This window comes from Talpa occidentalis, unplaced genomic scaffold (assembly GCF_014898055.3).
Source record: "Talpa occidentalis isolate TD23 unplaced genomic scaffold, MPIMG_talOcc4v2.1 talOcc4.16, whole genome shotgun sequence".
Lineage (NCBI taxonomy): Eukaryota > Metazoa > Chordata > Mammalia > Eulipotyphla > Talpidae > Talpa > Talpa occidentalis.
The window spans coordinates 2,065,417-2,088,327 of record NW_023601653.1 but is presented as its reverse complement, the minus strand read 5'-3'; the positions used below and the strand labels follow the sequence as shown (position 1 = coordinate 2,088,327).

At 61.7% G+C, this 22,911-nt stretch overlaps 1 protein-coding gene across 1 annotated transcript; it reads left to right on the top strand.

Annotated features, from left to right (window-relative positions):
* The first annotated feature begins 11,901 nt into the window (after positions 1–11,901).
* Positions 11,902–22,226, top strand: PNPLA3 (patatin like phospholipase domain containing 3). The gene is made up of 8 exons (XM_037515152.1): positions 11,902–12,088; positions 14,373–14,605; positions 15,603–15,668; positions 17,041–17,250; positions 18,084–18,144; positions 20,204–20,395; positions 21,257–21,389; positions 22,118–22,226. The coding sequence occupies exons 1-8, from the start codon at positions 11,902–11,904 to the stop codon at positions 22,224–22,226; spliced, it is 1,191 nt and encodes a 396-aa protein (XP_037371049.1).
* The last annotated feature ends 685 nt before the right edge of the window (positions 22,227–22,911 follow it).

Sequence of the window (22,911 nt, the reverse complement as noted above, 5' to 3'; positions counted from 1 at the left end):
AGCCAATGGAGCGCCGGGCCGCCACACCCCCATCCAGGTGTGCAAGGTGTGCACAGGTGTGCACAGGTGTGCCGGCGAGCCGTGGGCGCCCTGGCGCCAGCCCGTGTCGGGATCCCAGCCCAGGCTCCGGGTGAGGAGGCCCGCGAGGCGCGGCACCCCCTCTGCACAGCCTCGTGAGGGAAGCATCCCGCCTGCCCCCTTCAAGGCGAGCAAGTGGGGAGCCCGGAGGCAGAAGAGCGGCGGGAAGGTCGGGGCGCACCCGCCCCCTTCGGCAGCTGCACCGGGCCCGCCGCTGCGGGGCGCCCTGGACAGAGGAGGCCGGAACCCAGGCCGGGCGCCGCTGCTGCCCGCATCCTCCCTAAGGAGGACACGAGTGATCTGCAGCATGAGTCACCTGAAGCATGATGTGAGTGACCTGATCCGAATGATCCGAATGATCCGAATGATCTCGCTCAGAGCAGGGATTTAGAAAACCTAAATAAGGGACCAGGAAAAATGCTAATTAATTCAAAGTAAAAATCAAAATCAACAAGCAGCTGTAAACCAGAGACACCCCCGTGGGGGGAGGGGCGGGGAGAGGAAGGACTAGGGTCAAAATAAGGGGGGTGCAGTTGTATGGGGAATAGAAGCAAAGTGATCAGGCATACATTGTGCAAAAATGAAAATGATGTAAGAATTATATACCATAAAATATTAATCAGAAGAAAAAGAATGAGATGAAGGGGCTGGGGTGGGGGAGGAGCTGTAGAGCGCTTTCTGCTCTGATGCTGCACCCCCAAACCCAGACCCCCTGTCCCTTGCTGGCGCCCAGAGGGTGCTAGTGCCCTCACAGGCAGGCAGGGCGGGACCACCGGCCCAGGAGAGGCCAGGCCCTGGCCCTGCAGGAAGAGCCTTCACAGAAAACTGTCCACACCAGGGAACTGGGGCAGCGGCTCTGGAAGCCAAGCTGGGGCAGCAGGTGAAGAGAAGGACCCAGGAGGATCCTTCCTGTCCCCGAGGGCATGAGGGGGGGGTGCAGTGGCAGGGGGCACGCAGAGCTCCCTCACCGCGCCCCCGCCCCCATGGATACGCCAAGCCACTTCCGGGGACATCATAGCGACCAGCAAAAGAATGGGGCTTATTATGTTGACACCATCTGTGCAAACATTTTGAAACCCCGCAGGACTGCTGTGTGTTTTGAAAATAGTAGTTGAAGGTCATATGCTACCCGAAAGGTGAGTCGAAGGTCATATGCTACCTGTTTGGAGGGTGTCCCTGTGGGGAGAGGGAGGCAGGCCAGGGGCCTAGGGAAGAAAAGAACAACATAAACATGATGAGTCACTGAGGGGCTGAGCGAGCGGGAGCCCCAGAGCGAGGAAGAAGCAGGCGAGTGGCCCCAGCCCAGGCTGGGTTTGGACTGGTGGGCTGGCTCTGGGGGGGGCTGGAGGGGGGAGTTTTGGGGGGGGTGGCAACGCTAATTCTGCTTCAGGGTGCAGAGTGCTGGAGGCCTCTTTCCGTGGAGGTGGCCTCAGGAGGGGCTGACAACCCTTCCTTGCAGGGATTTCCCTCCCCCCCACGGGGAGCACATTTCCTAGCCCGCGCTCCTCTCCCTCCACGCGGCCCTGTGAGGTCACAGCCTTACAGCCCCATTTGGCAGATGAAAAACTGAGCCTTGAGCCAAGAACTCAGGAGAGCGCAGCCTGGAAAAGAATGAGCTGGGCTGCTCTGCTTTCCGGTGGGCTGCCGGGAGAGAGGGTGGGGGCAGGGGAGACGGGGAGCTGAGCACCAGGCTGGGGGTCCACAGGGCCCAGCAGGCCAGGCGGTGACCGAGCGAGCCCAGGCCTTCCCGCAGGAGCCTGGGCGGAGCTGGGCCTCTGGAAGCATCCCGGAAGGCTGGGCCCAGACCATCTTAAGCCAAAAAACCATGGGCACTTGTCCAAAGGAGGCTGCAGGCTTCGTGGCTCCCCGGGACTGCTGGAACATCAGAACAAGGCGATAATGTCCATGGATGCAGTGAGAGCCCTGAGCCCATCACTGGAACCAGTGAGTGGATCAATGAGACGCGGAAACCTCTCCCTAGACCGGGGTGATGAGGGAGAGCAGCAGAGAAAGGGAGAGTGTTGGGCAAGATGCTCAGTCATTGCTGCCTCAGCCGCGCCCTCGCTCCCCTTGGAGGCCTGGCGGGCCGGGGCAGGAGGTCAGCAGCCGCGCCGTGAGCGTCGGGACAGTAAGATCCAGGGGACGCGCCAAGGCCCCCCGAGACCCGGCGTCCGAGTCACCGTCACCGCAGCGTCAGGCGCCTCTGGAAAGGCTCCCCTCGGAGGCGAACGCCCTGGGGAAGAGGACCTTCGCCCCCAAAGAGGTCCCCGCGCCAGCCCCCGGGGCCCCCGCACACCTTTTTATTTTATTTTATTTTTAAAAATGTATTTATTTTTAATTATTTTATGTATTTTTTACGTCATTTTTCATTTTCTCCAATGGATGCATTTCCCCCTGGGCTGCAGCCCCCCCCCACAGTCCCCGCCCCCGCGCCCCGAGGTCCCTCGCCAGGTCCCCGGGGTCCCCCCCTTGGCAAACATATATTTTAGACCCTTCCTCTTGAAACGTGCCTCAATTCAGATGCTAAATTTTCAAAATAAGTGCTGAAATAAAGTGCGAGCCCGCCCGAAACAAAAGCTGTTCGAGGAAAGACACTTCACTGCCGGATCGTATGTTTAAATGTTAATGAGCAAAGATAAATTCGGTTCCTCTCCGCATTGTGCCCGAGCGCCCAGCCCCAGCCCCAGCCGAGTGGGGGCAGCGCAGCGGGGCCAGTGCTCAGGAGAGAGAGAAACGGACCCCTCCGGGCAGCCGCTCTGGGGGGAGCCCACTGTGCCCCGAGTCTCCCGCACATGGCGGGGACAGGCTGGAGCTCAGAAGCAGGGTGAGTTCAGGGCTGGAGTTTGGTGGGGACCGTCCCCGGAGGCTTCTGAGAAAGGTGATGGGGGCGGAGGGGGGACTCGCTGGGCAGGAGGAGAGGGCCCGGGGAGTGGGCGGCAAGGCACAGGCAGGGGGAGCAGGAGAGCAGGTGTGGGCGGCTGGGGCCAGGGGCCAGGCTGTTTTTTGCAGATTTTGTGCTTCTGGACCTGGGCGCGGTGCCAACTGGGCGTGGCTGTCTGAGATCTCCCAGCGACGGTGGCGTGGGGGGGGGGCGGTCAGGCGACCCCCCATCAGAGAGGAAAACACCCTCAGGTGGGGCGTCTGCTGAGTCTTGCAGGAAGTGCCCGGGCCGTGGCCCTGGCCGCCAACTGCTGCCTCTTCCGCAGGGGCCAGTGGGGAGACCAGGGCTGGCGGCTTTCTGGGGACGCCTGGGGGGAGCAGGAAGGGTAGAGCCTGCCAGGGAGGACCCTGGAGTTGAGACTTGCAGGCTGTGCGACCCTCCGCGAGTCTCTCGCCCTCTCTGTGCCCCGACCCGCCCTGTTCTGATCGGTCTCATCCCCAGCGGCTGTGCCCCAGCTGCTGGGGTCGCCCGTTTCCCAGTGAATGATTTAGGGAACACCCCCCGCCCCGGGACAGCCTGTGTCTTTGTCTTCTGTGTCTCCCCAGCCTCCTCACAGCCGGCACAGGCACCCCCGCGTGCTGCCTCTGGTCCCGCCCCCGACACAGGCGAGTCATCCTGCGACGACACTGGGCCCTGGGGTCCCCAGATGCCAGGCACCACCCCAGATGGGGATTCCACTCCCCGGTCCCACCTCCAGCCCGCCCGGTCTCCTGAGCGTGTCCACCTGGCACCTGCAGGTTCCCCAGCCCGTGCCTCCCGCCCGGCCTGGCTCAGGGCTCTTCCTGGAAGTCGAGTCCAGCCAGAGCTCGCCCCCGCAGCCTCTGTCACCTGCTGCTCTTTCTTTGGGGCCCGCTCCTCGAGCCCAGCGTCTCCCACGGCCCAGGCCCTCACACCTGCGCGCCGCCCACCGGGTCAGGCAGGTGCTGCTGTTTCCAGCCCTCTGTCTTTTTCCAGAACGCGGTGGCTGGCCCAGTGGCTTTCCGAAAACCCGGTTCTGGTGCTGAGAGCCCCCTCCCGCCCGGGGCCGGGGTCGGGGTCACGCGGGCAGCGCCCTCTGCGTGTGCAGCCCCGTGGCCCCCGGCATGGTAAGGGGGTGCCCTTAACCCTGGTCGGCCTCCTCTTCCCTCTACGTCCTCCAAGCTGCTTCCACTGGGAGCCTGGTGCCTTCGTCACAGAGCCGCCGAGGCACTGTGAACACATGTGGGTTGTTTTTGCATAGAATGATGTGTCTTTATGGACTGACTCACATTTTTGAGACGGAAATTCATCTTTCCAGCACACCCGACGCTGTTCCAGTTTTTTTTTTTTCCCAAGGTGTTGAGGGCTTCGAAAGCACCTGCCTGCTCTCCCAAAGCCACACGTTTCCTGTGCTCCCCCAACGCACTCTCAGCCTCTGAAACACCTTCTCCCGCCACCTACCCGCTGACCAGGGCCGCGGCTCTGCGGGCAGAGTGGGGAGGAAGAGGGTGGGGACCAGGGTTCGGGGACATTCTAGGGAAAATCAGCGAGGGTCGTTGGTGGCCAGTGGGGGCGAGGGAGGGGGGAAGCAGGAGGGGATGGCGGGGGTGGCCTCACCAACAAGGTGGGCGCTCAGGGAGTCCAGGCCCGAGGGAGGCCGCCTTCAGGCAAAGGTGAGCCGCATGTCCTGTCCTTGGCAATGCCACTCCGCACTCGATTGCGCCATCGGTGAGGCCGTCCAGTTCCTGGCCAGGCCGGCCGGCCCTGCCTAGGGGCCGTCCGCTGCAGGGGAAGGGTGAGCTGGGACCTGGTGTCTCAGCTGCCCGGAATCGAGGGCAGTGGGCCGGCTGTCCTGGTGAGCAGGGCAGGAGCGGCAACGGGCAGCAGTATCAGGTCAGTGAGGACGAGGCAGCATGGACGCTCCTCACGCCCTCGTTTGTCAGAGTCGCTGGGTCCTCTGGGCCTTCCCCAGGGCCTGTCCTGGGTGCTGGGGACAGCGACGTGGGCCCCGCCTCCAGGGGGTGAGCGGGGCTGCTAGGATGTGTAGGCAAGCCCACAAAACACCACCTCCTCCTAGAAGTTCTCCCTGAACCCCTTTCCTCCTCCCTGACTATGGGGGTGGCGGGGGCTAGGGAGGAATGTACACGAAGGGACAAATGATGTGTTTTCTTCAAACTAAAACTTGCTTTGAAACAATGTTCCCGGCCGATGATGTGGAAGGAATGTGGGACTTTGATGCCATCAGAAATTAACCCAGCTCACCTCTGGCTCCCCCAGGAGCCATCTGCCGGTTCCAATCAGGCTTTACTGAAGAAAGGTCCCTGTTCTAAAACGGCGATGCGGGTTTGCACTCCTCTGCGTGCCCGGTCTGCCCCTGTCTTGGGTGCCCGCTCCCCCTCTGGGCTCGGACTGCAGGCCAGAAGGGGCCTGGCGTGGGCACAGCAGGGACTGATTACAGAGCAGGTAGGGCCACATCCCACACCCCAAGAATTGACATTCGCAGGGGGCCTCCCTGGTGGCGCAGGCAGTTGAGCACAGTGCTGTGAAGCTCCCTGCAACCTCTGCAGTGCAGACTCGATCCCAGCAGACCGGGGAGATACCCACATGGCACAACAGACCTCTCCTGTCTCACCCACTGCTCCCCTCAGCGGTGTATTTTGGTCAGCCTGTTCTGCTCTCTGCTTTTTCGCTGGTGAATCCTCTCACCCTCCCATGCATCTGGCCTGCACCCCGGTTCCTATATGCATGAATAAATAAATCTTTAAAAAAAAAAAAAGAAATTGACCCCCATCGGTGTGGGGGGTACAATTCAGTGAGGTTAAAAACTAAGCCCCGCCTCTTGGCCCAGCAGGCAGGCCCCGGCCTGGGCTAGACAAGGGGAGCGGTGGGGCTGCCGGGGGACAAGGCCGTAACCCCGACCACCATGACCAGAAAAACCAGCCCCGTCAGGAGCGCAGAGCAGAGCCAGGGCATGTTTCTGAGCCACAGGCCAGTGCCCGGGGCTAGACACCCCAGCGACAGCTGGTGTGAACTGGTGCCCCACGTCAGAAGGCTCGCGTGGACACAGCATGAAAGAAAGGCTCAAATCCTCCGTGTGCAGACTCTCCCATCTCGCCCCTGTAAGGTCCAGGCCGGGGCAGAGATGGGGTTCGGGGTGGGGGGGGCAACTTGAAACTGCCGCTGCCTGTATCCCGGGAGCCGGCTCTGCCCGGTTTGCACGGCCCTGAGAAGCAGCGTTGAAAGAACAACCAGTTCTGAGAGAAAAAACTTCTTTGAAAAGCAGCTTCCACTCCACATTCTCCACCTCCCTCCAAGGCCGGACCCGCCCTAGAAAAGCTTGTCCTTCCCCCCCGCAACGGGCAGGCGGGCGGGCGGGCGCGACTTCTCTGCCTGTGAGAAACTTAGCCTGGCTCCTTTTCTTTACCGTGCGCGCCTTTCAGCCCCCCAGAGGGCGTTTCAGTACGTCGGCCTGTTCCGTTCTCCATCTCCGGTGAATTCTTTCACCCCTGAGCCTCTGGCCTCACCCCATTCCTCTCCCCACAGCAGTCAGCAGGCCAGGAAAATGAAAGGCTCAAGAAAACCGGGAGGCTGATGCCAAGTTCTGGGGGAGGAATATGACCAACACCGGCAACATCAGCGGTGATTACTGTCTTTGTGTAACTCGTTATAAAAGGCACCATGAGACAAGACGGGACAGTTTCTCCAGGGTGTTGTCTGCCCTCCTCTCCCATCACTGGCCACCTGAAATAAAGCTCTTCTTTTTTTTTAAGATTTATTTATTTATACAAGAACCAGGGTACAGGCCAGATGCGCGGGAGGGTGAGAGGACTCACCAGAGACAGAGCGGGGAGCAGAACAGGCAGACTGACGAAGTACACTGCTGAGGGGAGCAGCGGGCGAGACAGGCGAGGTCTGCTGTGCCATGTGGGTTGCTCCGAGGCCAGTGGGGATCGAACCGGCACTGCAGAGGCTGTGGACAGCTTCACTGCGCTGCGCTCAACCCACTGCGCCACCAGGCAGGCCCATAAAGCGCTTCTTAAAGGGTGAGCTCCTGGCTCTGCTCACCAGCACCGGTCGCGACAGGCGGCAGCAGCGGCCGTGTCCGGTAACAGCGGCTGGCCCCTTGCTGGAGTGGGGGTCAGCGCTGCTCTACTCTGCCGGCCGCGGGCTCAGGGCCAGGCACCGCCCCGTGAACCTCAGTTTCCTTCTCTGAGCAAGTGGGGTGATGAGCTTCCTCACCTTACAGCGCAGCACCTGCCTCACAGCACGCCCCAGGGGGCAGCAGGCATCGTTAGGGCCATCCCTGAGTCACCACTGCCCACACTCAGAGGGCAAGGTCCACAGAGCGTCCATTTCTACATCCCCAGCCAACTTCCGGGCAATAGTATCGTGAACGGTAATAACAGCGCCCCCACCCCAAGGCCGCCCTGCCCGAGCAGCCTCACCTCGCCTCTCAGCCCTCCCAGCTGGGGGTAACACACTCTTTCTTTTCGCAATTGTGGCAAAGCGCACCTCTCACAGAACGTGCCATGTAAACCATTTTCCACGTTCCGTGGCACGGAGCACTGCTGCGGTGCAGCTGTCGCGCCCTGCAGCTCTGGGGCTCCCACCCCCTCCTGCATGGCTTGTTCCCACCTGCAGGGGCCAGTCCCGCGAGCCCAACAAGGGCCAGTGGAAGGAAGCCCAGGAGCGGCCTGGGGTGGGCGAGGGTCTGTTGGGCAGTAATCACAGGCAGGGTGTGCTCACTCGGGCTAACCGGACCCTACAGGATTCTTCCAGAGCAGGACGGGCAGGCCCACGTGGGGTAAGAGCAGCCCTGGTCCCGGGTCAGGGCTGTCACACGCGGAGGTCCCGATACGCTGACGGGGCAGCATCCCTGCTCTTGGCGTCAGGGCCTGAGGAGCCTGCCCCAGAGCCTGCCCCGCGTTGGGTCCAGCAAGGAGAGGCCTTGCCCACCACAGGAGCTGCACCATTCTCCACTGCAGCCCCCCATCTCTGACAAGTGCCGTGATGGCGGCCACTCCCCCAGGACGGACATTCTCCCAACGAGGCCTTTGTGGCCCCTCAGCACTTGGTTTCCACGGCTGCGTCTCCAGAGTGTGGGACCAGGAGTCTTGGGGACGGTCTGCAGGCGGTTGTGGGCGCCCTGACTGAGTCCATGACGCCCTCTAGTCATCCTGTGGGGTTAGCCCCTCACCTGCCAGGCCCCCAGTCCTGTGCTTCCTTCAGAGGCAGCCCTGGCTGCCCCCGTCCAAAGGGGCTCCCACACCGTGAGGTCCATGCGGATGGGCCCTGTCTGGCGGGCGGGCGGCAGGCCACGGCCTCTTCCCTCAGCCCTATCCTGCCTGCCTTGACTCTTGCTTCTGCCGCTTTTGAGTCCACGGCTGAAACTGGCCAGTCCTCCCCGTGGCAGGAATGTCTTCTGTGACGGGGCCGAGGTCCCTGGCCGGCCGACAGAGCACCTCCCACGGCTCCGCCCCAGGCGCTGGGGTTTGCAATGGGTGAAAGGTGCTGGCCTCATTTTGCAAGAGGAGGTGAGGTTCCTGGAGGCTTCGGGGTGCCAGAGGTCAGTGAAGACGACACTCGGCTTCTAGGGCTACACAGTGCTGGAACCTACGTGGGCCCCCCTGAAAGTCGGAGTGAACTCAGTACTGAACCCAGCTTGTGCCGCGTTTCTACAGTCACCCCTTCGGGTTAAGTAGTGAAGTGAGTGCCGTGGGTCCCAGAGGTTCCTGGGAGCCTGGGGCAGGACATCCTCACCGGCCACCAGCATGTGACCATCTGGGTGTGCTTCCTGGCTAGAGACACCTGGTTGATGGACATGATGGTGCTTAATATTGTCCTCTCGGCCACGCTGCTGTGCCCCACGCCCGCACGAAGCTTCCCTTCCCTTCTCTTTCCTCCACGACGTCACCACGTGGCCTTGTGGCCTTCCCTGCCAAGGACACGGGGACGCCCCAACAGCGAGATCGCCCAACGAAGGCACGGGGGCACGTGCTTACCGTGGCAGCCCAGTGAGGGGGCTTGCTCCACCCCAGCTGCCAGGGGCATGCCGGCAGCGCCACTCTGGGGGCTGCTCTGCACAAACGACCCCGGGAGCTGCAGGTGTTAACACTGGGGTCACAACCAAACTTTAGCAAGTTCAGATCCCTTGAGTACCAAAAGCCGAGCGGCACTGTGTCCACTCTGACCTGGCCCCTGAGGTCTTTTCCAGGCCTCTCGGCCATTTCTCGTCCCGGAAGAGTTGCCCGTGGGGGCACTGCTGGACTGAAGACTTGCTCTGGGCCAGGGAGAACCACCTCTGGTATCGGCAAGGCCCAGAGCAAGAGTCTGGGGCTGAAGGTTCTCCCCGCCCTCCACGCTCTAACCAGGGGAGTCCCGGGCAAGTGGGGCAAGTCACCGCCTGAGTCTAGGAGCCCGTGCGTCAGGTGAATGATTTCCAGGCTTTTCTGCCCTGCCATTTGGGGTGCCCTGCTTGATGGGGCACCTGCATTTTGTTACATTGCCATCTTCAGTTGTGTTGTTGACTCTTGCTGGCCCTGGCCCCAGGGTTTTATATCCGCCCAGAGAAGCAGAGAGAGGAGCGAGAAGGCCAGAGAAAAAGAGAGAAAGGGTAGAGTGAAGATTGCCCGGGCTGAGAGGCCTCCTGGCCCCCTGGTCCCCCCGCCTGCCGTGTGCCTGGTTGCTGCACTACATGGAAAAGCTCAATAAAAGCCCGAGAAAGCCACCGAGGCGCCAGGACTCTCCTTGACCCGTCTGCCCGGATCATAGGTTTCTGCTCTGTGCCCTCCTGGCACTGCTCCATGCAAGCTATTCTGAAATCTGAATTCGTGCATAGAGCTCGTCGTTGCGAGCACAGTAGAGGCTCCTGCTGGAACAACGCAGTTTGCGTTCCACCCTCCCACGCCCATCTTGTCCCGAGGTAGTTTCACACCTGCAGCCGGAGAGCAGACATGCTCAGGAGCAACAGGAATGGCCAGGGTTGCAAACACGTCCCTCGGCTGTTGCCAGCAGGTCCCAGGCTTAGGACAATCACTGAGCAGCGAGAAAGTGGACGCCTGAGCTTTCTGGACACGCCACACCACCACGCCCCACTGTGCCCTCCTTGCTGTGATGAGCTGGCCCGTCTCCTCTCCGTGCCCAGCAGTGCCCGCTGCCCATCCTCCCCACTCCTCACAGCGGTGTCTGGGTCTCTGTGAGCCGGGCACAGCCACGGAGCATTGCGCGGGGGGAGGCAGCACCTTCTCTTTTGAGGACCTGGGTCGGGAGATGTGGGGGAATGTTGCTCTGGGGCCCCAGCAGCTAGATGAAGGCAGGGGGTGACTACAGATGCAACAAAGGGTCCCAGCTGCAGGAAGGGGCTGGTGTGGGGGCAGGGGGGCAGGGAGATGCCGCAGGGGAGGGGTCCAGGTTTCAGGGGCCGCATGACTCGTCCCCTCCCAAATTCACATATAGAAGCTGCAGCGCCCAAGTCCTGGTATCGGGAGGTGGGGCCTCTGGGAGGTGAGCTGGTTAGGTGAGGCTGTGGAGGTGGTGGGATTCGCGTCCTGATGAGAAGAGGGAGAGCAGAGGCCTCGCTCTGGGAACGAGGAGACGCCCAGAACTAGTGGGAGTCGGGCTGGGAAAGTGCTGTTGCCCAGACGCTGTGTCATGGGGTCAGCACAAAGAGCTCACCTTCCCGTGTGGCCCCCCACCCCGCGCTGATAGGGATGCTGAGGCTCTGAGGGGTTATGTGGCATCTTCCAGGTCTGACTAGTGATGGGAGAAGCCAGCAGGCTCACGTCATCTGTGGTGTCAAGGTCAAGGTCCCAGCCACAGTGCCCACCGGAGGGGCTGAGGAGTCGGACATGGGACCCCTGCCTAGTCCTGGCTCACTCTGCCGGGGAAGGGGGCGTCAGCTGCTGCCAACATGCAGCCTCAAGAAGGGCAGTCAGTGGGAGCTGGCCTACCCCCACCCCACCCCCAGAAAGCCCCACGGTCAGGGATGCACTGAGGGACCAGCCCCTTCCCTGATCTGGGCCTCCGTCTATGTGGCCATGGTTCCCCCAGTCACTCAACGCCTGGGATGCCAGTCCCTGGAGGGAAACCCCCGGGGGCCTGCCATCCCCCAGGCAGTCAACCTTCCCTGCTCCTCACCACTCAGCAGGTGTGGGCGCCATGAACTTGAGAAGCTCCGCAGGTGGGGACACTGAGGCACGGAGAGGATGTGGCCTGATTCCAAAGTCCACCGCGCACCAGGAGGGCCGGCCGTGCGGCTCTGGGCAGACGCTTCACCTGGAGCGCAGCAGGGCGGGGGGGGGGGGGTGCGGGGGGAGCACACAGGTGTTAAGGGACCTTGGGCACCTCCTCAGAACACCAGGAGCCCCCCAGTTCCCATCCTGAGCTGCCCCTCCACCGGGCACCTGTTAGAATTTTCAGCGGAGCTGGTCACCTGTTCCGTCATCCGGGGAAACATTCCTACCTTTGGCCGTGGATCGAAACATTCTATTCTATTTCGAGGCAGGCACCTGCTTAAAATGCGCTGTCCCTGCATAAACACATTCCGAGAGCCTCAAAGAACACCGAGGACCTCGGCGGGGCGCCGCCCCCTTCTCCCTGGCTTGCGGGCGGAGAGGCGCGCAGGGGCGGCTTCTGGCCACTGCCCTTCGGAGTCACGGAAGCTTCCCCGTGCGCCCCGCGGCGCCCGACCCCTGCCCGCCTCGGGTGGCTGCCCGGGCCGAGTGGCCGGCGGGGCGGGGCTGGGCGCGCCGTCACCTGGCGGGGCGCGGCGGGGCGGGGCGGGGCGGGGCGGGGCGGCCTCACCTGGGCCTCGGCTGCGGCCCCTCCCCGGGCCCCGGCGCGCAGCGGACAGACGGCGGCTCCCGACCTCGGGTCCCCGCGATCCTCAGGTCCCGAGCCCGGATCCGCGCCCCCCGGCCGCCGGGATGCTGGACCCCGAGCGCGGCTGGAGCCTGTCCTTCTCGGGCTGCGGCTTCCTGGCCATCTACTATTTGGGGGTGTGCCGCTGCCTGGCCGAGCACGCCCCCCACGTCCTTCGCGACGCGCGCATGATGTTCGGAGCCTCCTCGGGGTCGCTGTTGTGCGCCGTGTTACTCTCCGGGCTGTCCTTTGGTAGGTCGCGGACCCGCCAGGGCTCTGCGCGGAGAGGGGCGCCCTGGGAGCTATTGGGGACACAGGGACCCCGCGAGACACACTAGGGCCACTCCCCCAGGGGCCCTCTGCCCTACTCACGGAGCTGGGGAAGGACTCTGTGGGGCACGGGGGGGGGGGGGGGGGTGTGTGCCTGTGGGGGCGCCTCTTCTGACCCTGACCAGAGCACGTCCTCAGCACCCCCTCCCTCCCCTGGACCCCCTCAGCCCTAGGTCGGGCTCTGAGAGCTGGGAGGAGGGCGCCGTGGGGGGAGGCACCAGGGAGAGCTAGGAAAGCCATCTGTGGAGGGGCTGATTTTCCTGGGGTGAGACCTGGGGGGGTGTACTGCCTCCCCCACGCCTTCTTGGTGCAGCCCAAGGATCCAGGGGCTATTTGGGGGGGGGTATGTGTCTGTGGGAGGGGATGTGTGGGTGTGGGTGGTGGGGGTGGGAAAGCTATCTCCTCTCCGACTTTCCAGTTTTTGGGACCCTTCCTGGGAACTGGAGTAGATCCTTGGACACCCCAACCCCTCCCCTCCCCCTCAACACCCTGCTCACCTCTTCCTAATTAAACATCTGCCCATGTGAGTGCCTGCAGAGGGGAGCATGTGGGTCCGTGCCCGTGGCCCTGAGGTAGGGCTCGGCCTCCTTGGGCACTGGCAGGGCCTGGAGGAAGTGGCAGCGTGTGAGCTGCCAAAGGACACAGAAGAGACGATGAGGAGCCTTATCAGCCTTCGCTCTACCAGGGCACTGCTGCCTTGAGCACCCCCCACAGGGAGTGACTTGGTGCTGGTGGCCAGGAATCCCCTGCCGGCAGGCACTGCCCAAGGGGCCGCTGGCTGGGATCAGCGAGCTCCCCCTGTGCTGATACAGAGGTGGCGGGAGGAGAGAGGCCGCCCGCTGCCGTCTCCATCGAGGGGGAAGGGGCAAAGGGCAGGAGATGTGACCAAGGGGGGACTAGACTGGCCGCCTATCTGGCCTGTACCCCTTGGGCTTTGGCCAGCCCTGGTATCCTGAGATGACGAGCAGACACCCATGTATTCAAGGCTTAATTCGACCAGATTCGAATGCACTGGCCCCAGGACCTTGGCGAACGCCGACTCCAGTCTAGAGGAGCCTCCAACCGCCAGAGGACAGGTGCAGCCTGAGCCTGCACCGTGCAGGATGGGGTGGGGAGGGTTCGGGGGCCACCAAGTTCTTGGAAAGCAGACCTGGAAGCTTTGGCAGGAGCTGCTCCCCGCATTCCAGGAGCCCCAAATCCCCACTTTAACCTCTGTCTCACTCGAGAGCCAGCGAGAAGCGTGGCCCAGGAGCTCGACTTGGGCAGAGCGCTTGCGAGTGCTTCTAAACCAGGGATGACTTGGCAGGAGAGACTGGCAGAGCCTCCTGCTGTGTGCAATGTTGACCCCTCTGCCGGGGCTCAGCAGGGACACGTGGCAGGTTACAGGTGGGTCAAGACAAGATGCTGTGTGCTTGTCCCTCGGATCTTGGGCCGGGACTGCTGTTCTTACCTGCTAGGGCGATACGAGCCAGCCAGAGCGGGCCAGGCCAGAGAGTGAGGTCAGAAGTGATGGGAATGTGCCCCCTGCCGCCAGGCAGCCTCGGACCCTGCCTTTAGAGGCTTGCGGGAAACTTTCCCGGCACCCCCTCTGGGTCAGGTACCTTCCAGATTGCGACCGCTGATCTTCCCTGTCTCTCAAGTTAAAACACACAGCCCGAATCCTAGAGAGGCGGCGGGGTGAGGTGGTGCTAACGCTGTGAGTGAGTGCTGGCCTCTGCCTCGGGGAGGAGGCGGTGGGGCCCAGCCCACCTGGGCCTCCGCAGCAGCCTTGTTCCTGTGGCCCCGACTCAGAGCAGCCACGCCGGGCAGAACCCACACTCACCGCAGCTGTCACCTGCATTTCCTAGTAACCACACTGAAAACAGAAACAAGAAAGCAAAGGACAGGAGGGCCATGGCTTTCCTGCCTCCCGGGAGCACCAGAATATTATCGTTTATCCGTCGAATCCATAAAACATGACTCACGAGCTATTTTGTTTTACATTCTTCTTGGGTTACTGAGTCTCTGAGACCCTGTGCGGCTTTTACGCACCCCGGGTCAGCTCCTTTTCAAGGGCTCGGTGGTCACGTCTGGCCTCCCGGGGTCCATTTGGGCCAAGAGAAATGGAGTGTCCTCGCAGCTGGTTTTGATCTTGCCGCGAAGCTGCCCCGTCTCCAGGTGGCACATTCCTGTCTGTCTCCTTCCCCCGCCCCTCCCCACCCCTCAGACCAGTCAGTGCAAATCTTCATGGACCTTGCCCTGTGGGCCCAGAGCCCGAACCTCCGCATCTTCCGCCCGTCCATCAACCTGATGGAGTTCATGCGCGCGGTCCTGCGCCAGCACCTGCCCGACAACATCCATGAGCGCCTCTCCGGAAAAGTCTACCTCTCCCTCACCCGAGTGGCCGACTGGAAAAACGTGCTGGTGTCCGAATTCCAGTCCAAAGAGGAAGTCATAGATGTAAGTAGTTTGCTTGGCCGAGTGCCGTCAAGTCAGACGGGCCGCGGCATCTCGCAAAAACATAGGGAGGGCTGTTGTGGGCCACCTCCAAGATGCAGAAAGGACCCGGCTGTCCCTGGTGCTGGTTTCCTTTCTGCCCCAGAGTGCCCGAAACCCGACGTGCACGAGGTGGTCTGGGCCTTGGCTGTTCCTGGCAGTTTCAACCTCGAATAACTCCTCCCCTGGGGCCAGACTCGGCTTCCGACACCCACCCCCGGGATCCTGTCCCACCAGTATCTCTCCTCCCGGGGGGGGGGGGTGTGTGTGTGTGTCCTGCGAAGTCCCAAAGGGTGGGGACAGGTCAGTTGCCTCTGTCCAGGGACCAACACAGAGGCCACCATTCACAATAGCAAAATACTGTTAAAATTGGCTGATGCCTTGTGTGAGAGTGAACTTGAACTCTGTGTCCTTAATGCAGATCTCTGCGAGAGCAGCCTGGTGAGTGTAACCCGCAACCTCTCAGTAGCCAGAATCATCCCCCAGCTCCCGTTTCCAGAAGCTTTTTCTAGACAGCCAGCCCCTGTGCATTCCCACCTGAATCCATTCTCTCAATGAACTGGTGTCGTCTCCTGCTTAATAGGCCCCCGTCCTCCGACCTGCTGCCCCCGGACCCTGGGTGGTCATGGTCTGTGGGTCAAGGGGATTTCCAGAAGATTCTGATGAACAGCAGCAGCATTTGGGTAGCCCTGGTTGGTCCCTTCCCACTCAGTCAGCGAGTCAGCACCTCCAGGTCCCGCCTGCCTTGGTCCCGGGGAATCTGGGGGGGACGGGACAGGAAGCTGAGAGTTTTGTTGGGGCCTGAAATCAAAGTGGGCAGGCTGGCTCCTTAGCTCATGCACTGAAGCACCACTGCACAGAGAGCGCTCCCGACATCTCGTCCTGCCCCTTTGGGGACGCCTAGAATCAAAGCGCCTGCATTTCCGTGGCCTGTGCTTTTTGCCCGCTTTTGTCTTGACAGGCCTTGCTGTGTTCCACCTTCATCCCGTTCTACTGCGGCTTCATCCCGCCCTCCTTCAGAGGCGTGGTGAGTCTGCTTTCTCGGTGTGTGGCACAGCCCTGCCCGTGAGCACCTGCGCTCGGGCGCCGGGATGCCCAAGTACAGAGCCTTTCGGAGGGAGGCTCAGGACCTGGCCCCCTTCTGGGCAGCCAGGCCCACCTGCTGCAGGATGAACACCCTGGCTCTCTGCAGGGTCAGCTGCTCGCTGAGTCCACATGGGCCAGGCGGTGCCCAGTGTCCTTGCCAAAGCTTAGAGGCCCAGACATTGGCTGCCGCTTTGCAGTGGAGCTTTCTCCTTTGAGACTGAAGGCTTCAGCCCCCGCCCTGGTCTCTCCTTGTCTGACACTGGCTTTGGGCAGACGCTGCCAACATTCCTCACGGGCTCGCTCCATTCACCAAACGTGTGTTTGGGCTGATTTCTGGACCCTTCCTGGGTGGGGAGGCAGATATCAAGGCGTGTGTTCTGCAGATTCTGGACTGGACACTGGGCTCTGCACAGCCCCTGAGGGCAGCCTGAGGGCCCGGAGATGGTGCTGCCCGCCCCCCACTCCCCCCACCCCCCCCACTCAGGACGAATGTCTGGAGATGCTTCAGGTGGTCATGGCTGTGGGTTTGCCCCTGACATTTACAGCGTAGGGCCTGGGGGTACTGCTCAGCCCCCCATCTTGTGCAGGATAACCCCGATGTCAGCGGTGCCAGTGGGAAACACTGGCCGGGGAGGGGAGAGGCGAGACCCCAGTGTCTCAGGGTAGGAGGCGCGTGAAAGCCCCCAGCTTCACACTGTCATGGGGACATCATGCCCCGCAGGCAAGGGGCAAAGGCTGGCCACCAGCGGCCTCACTGACACCCCAGTGCAACCCCTAGTTATAGGTGAGAAAATGGAGGCCTAGGGCAAATGCCATTTTCTGAGGGCCTTCGAGGTCCCAGATCCACTGACTCACTTTTGTTTCCAAAGGCTCTCGAGATGTTGGGTCTCTTTTTCAGGTGTGGAGAGAGAGAGACAGAGGCTGACAGGTTAAGCACAAGATTCCCCAGCAGCAAGGGGGAGGGGCTGGGATCGAGCCCGTGACCCTGAGTGTCCTCTGGAGCAGAGTCCATCCCGCTGCACCCAGTGGTCCATGCGAGCCCGCCACGGGCACCCGCTGGCTCACCACAAGCTTTATGGCCTCCAGCCTCCATCTGCCTCTTAACTGTGTGCTCAGCGCACACACCGCACAACAGTACAGAGCAGCCCTGGGGGCGAGCCCAGCCTGGCCTTTGTAGACGTGCTCAGTGAGGACTTGGTGACAGCCTGATTCTGCAGCCAGGTCCTCCGCCGCGCAGCGGTCACTAGGAGAAGCCTCTGCCCATAATTTGGGAAAAACCTAAAATGCTCTCTTCCATTTTTCCCCCTTAAAAGGACTATGTGGACGGGGGACTGAGCAACAACAGCCCCTACATGGACAGCAGAACCACCATCACCGTGTCCCCCTACTACGGGGAGAATGACATCGGCCCCAGAAACATTTCCATGAATTTGCTGGCTATAGACTTCAACTCCCTCCACATGCACGCCTGTGCGGAGAACACCTGTTTCATGATCTGGTCGCTGTGGCCCCCCAGTCACAAGGTGAGCTGGAGGGCAAGTTCTGGGGCCGCAGCTCCTCTGTGCCTCCCTATTTGCTGGGAGGTCTACGAGGCCCTCTCTGTAGGCAGACGGGCGGGCGGGTCCCGGAGCAGGCCTCACAGGGTGGCTAGTCCCAGAGGCTCAGGCTGGTCTCTGGCCATCAGGGCGCTTAAGCCCAGAGCCCACTTCCGGGAGGGGTGTGGGGCGAAGCAGTCTGGGAGCAGCCTGGGGAGGAGGGCTTGTTTCTGTCCCCCGCTGACTCTCGGGAGCAGGTTAAGGCGCACTCTGCACCCGGCAGTTTCATCCTTCCTTGATGACCATAGCAGCAGCCTCCCGGGAGAACGTGTGTGGGGCCCTCGGAACAGTTTTTGGGGAGAACAAAGCAGAACAATGCAACATACCCGCACACATGTGTCCCCGGAGAGGGAGGTTGTGCAGGACTGTGGAGACCCGCAGGCCAAGCTCCCACGCGCAGGGCAGGCCAACCACAATGTGGCTTCCGGGCAGGCACGCCGGGGGGCCGCGGTGACCGTCCCGGGAGAATGAGCACAGGCTCCGGGGTTTGTGAGGGCCCCTCGCCCAGGGACCACGTTGCTCGGAGAAACCAGTGAGAGTGGAGGGGACGTCCCCGGAGCCCAGGGCAGCAGGGCAGCCGACCGCCGTCCCGAGGACACAGCCCTGCCCACCCTGCGTGGCCGGCCTCGGCTCACAGCGTGACGCAGAGCTGGGGGCCCGCGGGGGTCTGTGCCATCTCAGGGGGTGTTCAAAGGGACACACTTGGTGAGGACCCTCACCCCCACCCCGCCCCACAGTGAACCTCTTCCTTTTGCTTGCAGGTCTTGTTGGAGTTCTGTGTTCAAGGGTATCTGGACACAGTCAGGTTCTTGGAAGAGAAAGGTAGGCACGGCCCTGGGCGGACTCGCTTTGGTTGTCGGGCTGGGCACAGGGAGGGTGGATGTGACAACACCGAGGGCTTGGCAAGAGGGGAAATCTTTGCCCCATTTTACAGATGGGGAAACCAAGGCTGGGAGGTGCATCGAGGCCCAGGCTCTGCTCACGGGGGGACAGGGCTGAGATGGGGACACATGTCAGGGGACAAAGCTCTCCCTGTCCACGGAGTCACCCTCCTGCACGCTGGAGCCCCTCTATTTGCTTACCTTTTCTTTTTTCTTTTTTTAAAGATTTATTTATTTATTTATACAAGAACCGGGGTACAGGCCAGATGTGTGGGGGGTGAGAGGATCCACTAGAGACAGAGCGGGGAGCAGACCAGGCAGACTGACGGAAATACACTGCTGAGGGGAGCAGCGGGCGAGACAGGACAGGTCTGCCGCTCCACGTGGGACACTTGCCGGCCGGCGAGGATTGAAGCGGCGCTGCAGAGGCTGCAGACAGCTTCACAGCGCTGCGCTCAAGCGCCTGCGCCACCAGGGAGGCCCTGTTTGCTTACCTTTTCTGTTTGAACGCTTGTAAACCTTAATGAGGGAGGAAGTTAAACAGGATGTCTGGGCCAGGACCCGCGAAAAGCAACCTGGATGGTGGGTCCAGCCAGGTGCAGGGCCTGCCCATTGGCCTAGGGCACCTCTGGGGCAAGGTCCTGCCCTTGAGCTCCCCAGGCTGTGGAACTTGGCACTAGACCGTATGGATGGAACCCAGCATGGGTGTGTTTGGAGCTGTGCCTTCCAGACTAGAGGCTGGTTCTCGGGTTGCTGCTTTGAGTTCACCTTTGGCCAAGACTAAGGGACAGGGTGGTTCAAGCCTGCGACTTTGGTTGGACAAGTCAGCTCCCTCTCTGGGGTCTGTGTCTGCTTCTGTCACCAGGGGGGTTTGGGTTCAGTGATGCCCAGGGATGCTTAGTCCTCTGAAGCCTGAGTGTGTGCAGCCTTGGGCTCCTTCCTATTTCGGGAACTGAGCCAGCTTTGCAGAGCCACATGGGGCTGAGATGGGGCTTGTCCTCTGGGGCAGATTCTTTGAGACATAACGAGGGAAAGTGAAGTCGCAGGGTGTGTGAAGGGCAGGATGTCTTTTGGAGGCCCAGAAAGATCGACAGATACAGCATAAGGGTGGGGCATCCCTGGGGAGTAGGGTGCAGGCAGCCAGGAGCAGCCCTGCCCTTTTTAAACTGAGAGGGACTTTCAGGAACTACCTGCTCCACCCCCATCGAGAGGGCAGGAACCCCTCACTAGTGTCAGCCTCCAAGTCCAGCAGCAGGAACAGCACCTGCTCCAGTGCCCTCACCTAAAGCTGCTCTCACTGCTCTCTTTGACTTGGGATTGAATTTCCCTCTGCACTTACTGTCTGTGTGGCTTTGGATGACTTTCTTTCTTTTTCTTTTTTTTTTTTTTAAAGATTTATTTACACAAGCACTGGGCACAGTCAGAAGCGCGGGAGGGTGAGAGAATCCACCCGAGCCAGAGCGGGGAGCAGAGCAGGCAGAAGGACCGAAGGACACTGCTGAGGGGAGCAGCGGGCGGCAGGGGAGGTCTGCGTGACATGTGGGACCCCCCTCCGGTGGCCGGGGAGCAGCTGGGGATGGAACTGGCGCTGCAGAGGCTGCGGGCAGCTTCGCAACCCAGCGCTCAACCCCTGCGCCACCGGGGAGGCCCTGGATGACTTTCTTAACCTCTCTGTGCTCTGCTTCCTCAGATGGCAAGTGGGGACGAGGAGACTGGTAGCAGTGGGGTGGCAGCTAAAAGGGGTTGATTTCCTAACTCAGGGCCTGCAACTCGAGCTTAACCTGTGGTTCCCTCACGATAACTCAGTGACTTACCTCAGTAGCTAAGATAAGGATAACTCAGATCCTTATCTTTCAATGCCTTGATCCCCACCCCCACCCCCCGGTGAGCGCCCCATTCTGTTCACAGCTGATACTGGGCCCTCTGTGGCCCCCTGGCCTGGTGGATAGGGGGTGAGAGGACCCGCTGCCCTGATCCGCCTGATGAGTTTGCTTCTGTAGGCATCTGTGACAGGCCCCAGCGGAGCCTGAGCGCACCCTCAGAAGAGCTGCAGGTCCTTGTGCCCCCCCAGCCACAAGGGGTGGCTGCCCCGGAGGAGAAGCCGGGAGACGAGCTGCTGGCCTACCTGCGATGCAACATCCAGCAGTGGGACGAGAGCTTCCTACAGATCATGTCACCCACGTTCATCCTAGGTGCCCACCGCTGGGTCGGGGGGGAGTGGGGGGCATTTTTCCCGTGACTGTTGGGGACACTGAGTGCTCCCTCCGTGGGTTGTGGAGGAGGGTGATGCTGCCACGTGGGGGAGATGGGGTGCACCTGGAAGGCCCATGGGGTAACCCCCACCCCAGTTCAGGCCCCACCCCCAGCCCAGGGGCCTTGCTCAGTCTCTTTCCCACTGGATCAGCGGGCCTGTCCAGGGCTCGCCAGGCACACCCTCAGCTCCTGGGCTCTGGCGCCCTGCAAGGCGGACCCCCCGCTCCTCCCCCGGAGTCTCTCCCGGCCACAGCTTTGGACGGTTGACCAGTGTGTGTTTTGCTATGTCACTGAGTATTTGGTTGCTGGAGGAGCACACAAACCAGCTTCCTGCTCAGGAGTTGAGGGAGACATAGAGGCATAACACCACCCCGTGGCCCCAAGCCCTGACTCCCCAAGCTCGTCATGAACCGACTGGAGGCATCATGAGGTCATTGCAGAGGGGAGCTAGAAGGGGGGGGGGTTCCAGGCAGAAGGACGTGGGGTCCAGTGGAAGACACCAGGAAATGCCCACCAAGCCAGCTCTTTAGACGTCTGGAAGCCCACGTGGCTTTGCGGGCATGGGAGCTGGGAGCCTCCCCGCAGCGGCCTCAGGTGGTTCAGGGCCACATGCCCTTGCACCCTGGGGTCCCTCTCTCCGTCTGAAAGGAGCAGCCCGCAGAGTCCAGCTCGCTGCTCCTCTGTGAATACCTGTGACTCAGACCACGGGGTGGCCCTGTCTCCCAGAAGTCCCAAGCAACAGCGGGCGAGCAGGTCAGGGTCTCGCGCCTGGACGTGAACCTCCAGATCCTCTTTTCCAGCTCTGCGCCACACAATGAAAGAGACAGACGGGTACCTTGGCAAGATCTGCAACCTCCTGCCCGTGAAGGTGCTGTCCTATGCCCTGCTGTCCTGCATGCTGCTCGTGGAGTTGGCCTTCTACGTGGTCTGGAGGTGGGTGGGGAGCTCAGGCTGTCCTGGGTGCAGCAGGGGCACTCAGGGACCTTAGGGAGCGCCCCAGAGGTGCCTTGCTTTGACCCCCGCCTGCCACTTCTTTCCTCTTTGCACTACCAGTTTGCTGCTTCCCGCAGATCTGCACTTTTATACCGTCCCCCCAGGCCTGCGAGAGGGACCGGGCAGAGGGGGGGTGCCTGCCTTCAGATGTGCAGTTCACTCTCTTTACACTGAGTTAGTCCGGCAGGTCCTTAGTCCATCGTTGAAAGACCAGCCCGGCCGGCAGATGGAGGGCAGTTCTGCCCTTGGGGGCTTCCCAGACTGCCCACCTACCAGAGGCATCATCGGACCCCCAGGTGGGGCCTTTCCACAGCTGGGATGGGCCCCGCAGGTGGCAGCAGCCAGGCCTGCTCCTCCCCCTGCCAGCGGGATGTGGCCACCAGGGCGTGCCTCCAGCAAGCACAGTCCTAGAAGCCCGGCTCCTTTGACCTTCACTTAAATCCCCAGAACTTTCCTGAATCAAGAGTGACCTGGCTTGGCTTTAGGGCTTTTGTGCAGACTTGTGTTCGGTGTGATGTCCCACATCCACCTTCTGGGAAGCAGCCAGGTCAGGAGGAGAAGTTACTGGGATGAAGGGTGTGGTGTGACAACCTGCCTTCGGTGCCCTTTCTGGCTGGGCTTGTCTGCAGGCCGGTGGGATGTGAGTGTATCTCGCTTTGCTCCCGCAGATTGGCGCTGTGGGTTCCCAGGATTCGCGAGGACCTCCCGCGGCTGCAGGGGGTGGCCTCCCGCGCTTACTCTCTGCTGCTGATGCGCCAGTTCCATGGTGCCAGGTAGACGACTGGGCCGCGGGGGGTGGTCGAAGGGCAACCCTCTCATCCCATCAGGCCTGGAGGCCATTCTAGGAAGTTGGCTGAGGGCCTGCGAGGTGGCGAGGAGCTGGCCCTATGCACAGGACCCTGCCCCAGGGAGGCAGCTCAGGGCATCCACGTGCCCACGGCCCCTCCCTGCACTGGGTGCTGTAAGGCCCAGTTACCAGTGCAGAGGAGGACAGAGCTGGATGGCAAAACTGGGGGGCAGGAGGGAGTCAGATAGCAATGTCTCTCTAGAACCCGGGGAGGGTGCAGGTGTGGAGAGGCAGGGCCAGGCAGCCCTTCTCTGTGCAACCAACCACGTGCCTATTCATGCAAATTCCCATCTGACTTCAGATTTGGGGTCCCCCCACGCAGAACCCTGCATCATTAATAGGACCTGGGGATGCTGCTACTTTTTAATTTTGAATCCAGAGCAGTGCAAGAAGGTTGTCCAACCCCAGGGCTGGCTCCTGCCCTGAACGTCGTGGGCCTCGGCCCTTTCCTGTTCCCCGGGGGTGAGCCTCACCCGCTCCCTATGTTTTCCTGAGGCTTTGGGGAGCCCCTTGCTCCGTACTGGACATGTGGTGGGCCTGCAGACAGCCTCATTTCAGACTGCTGGTAGCACATGTAGAAGGGCTGGAAGTAGGGGAGCAGGGGTCTTGGTTTGA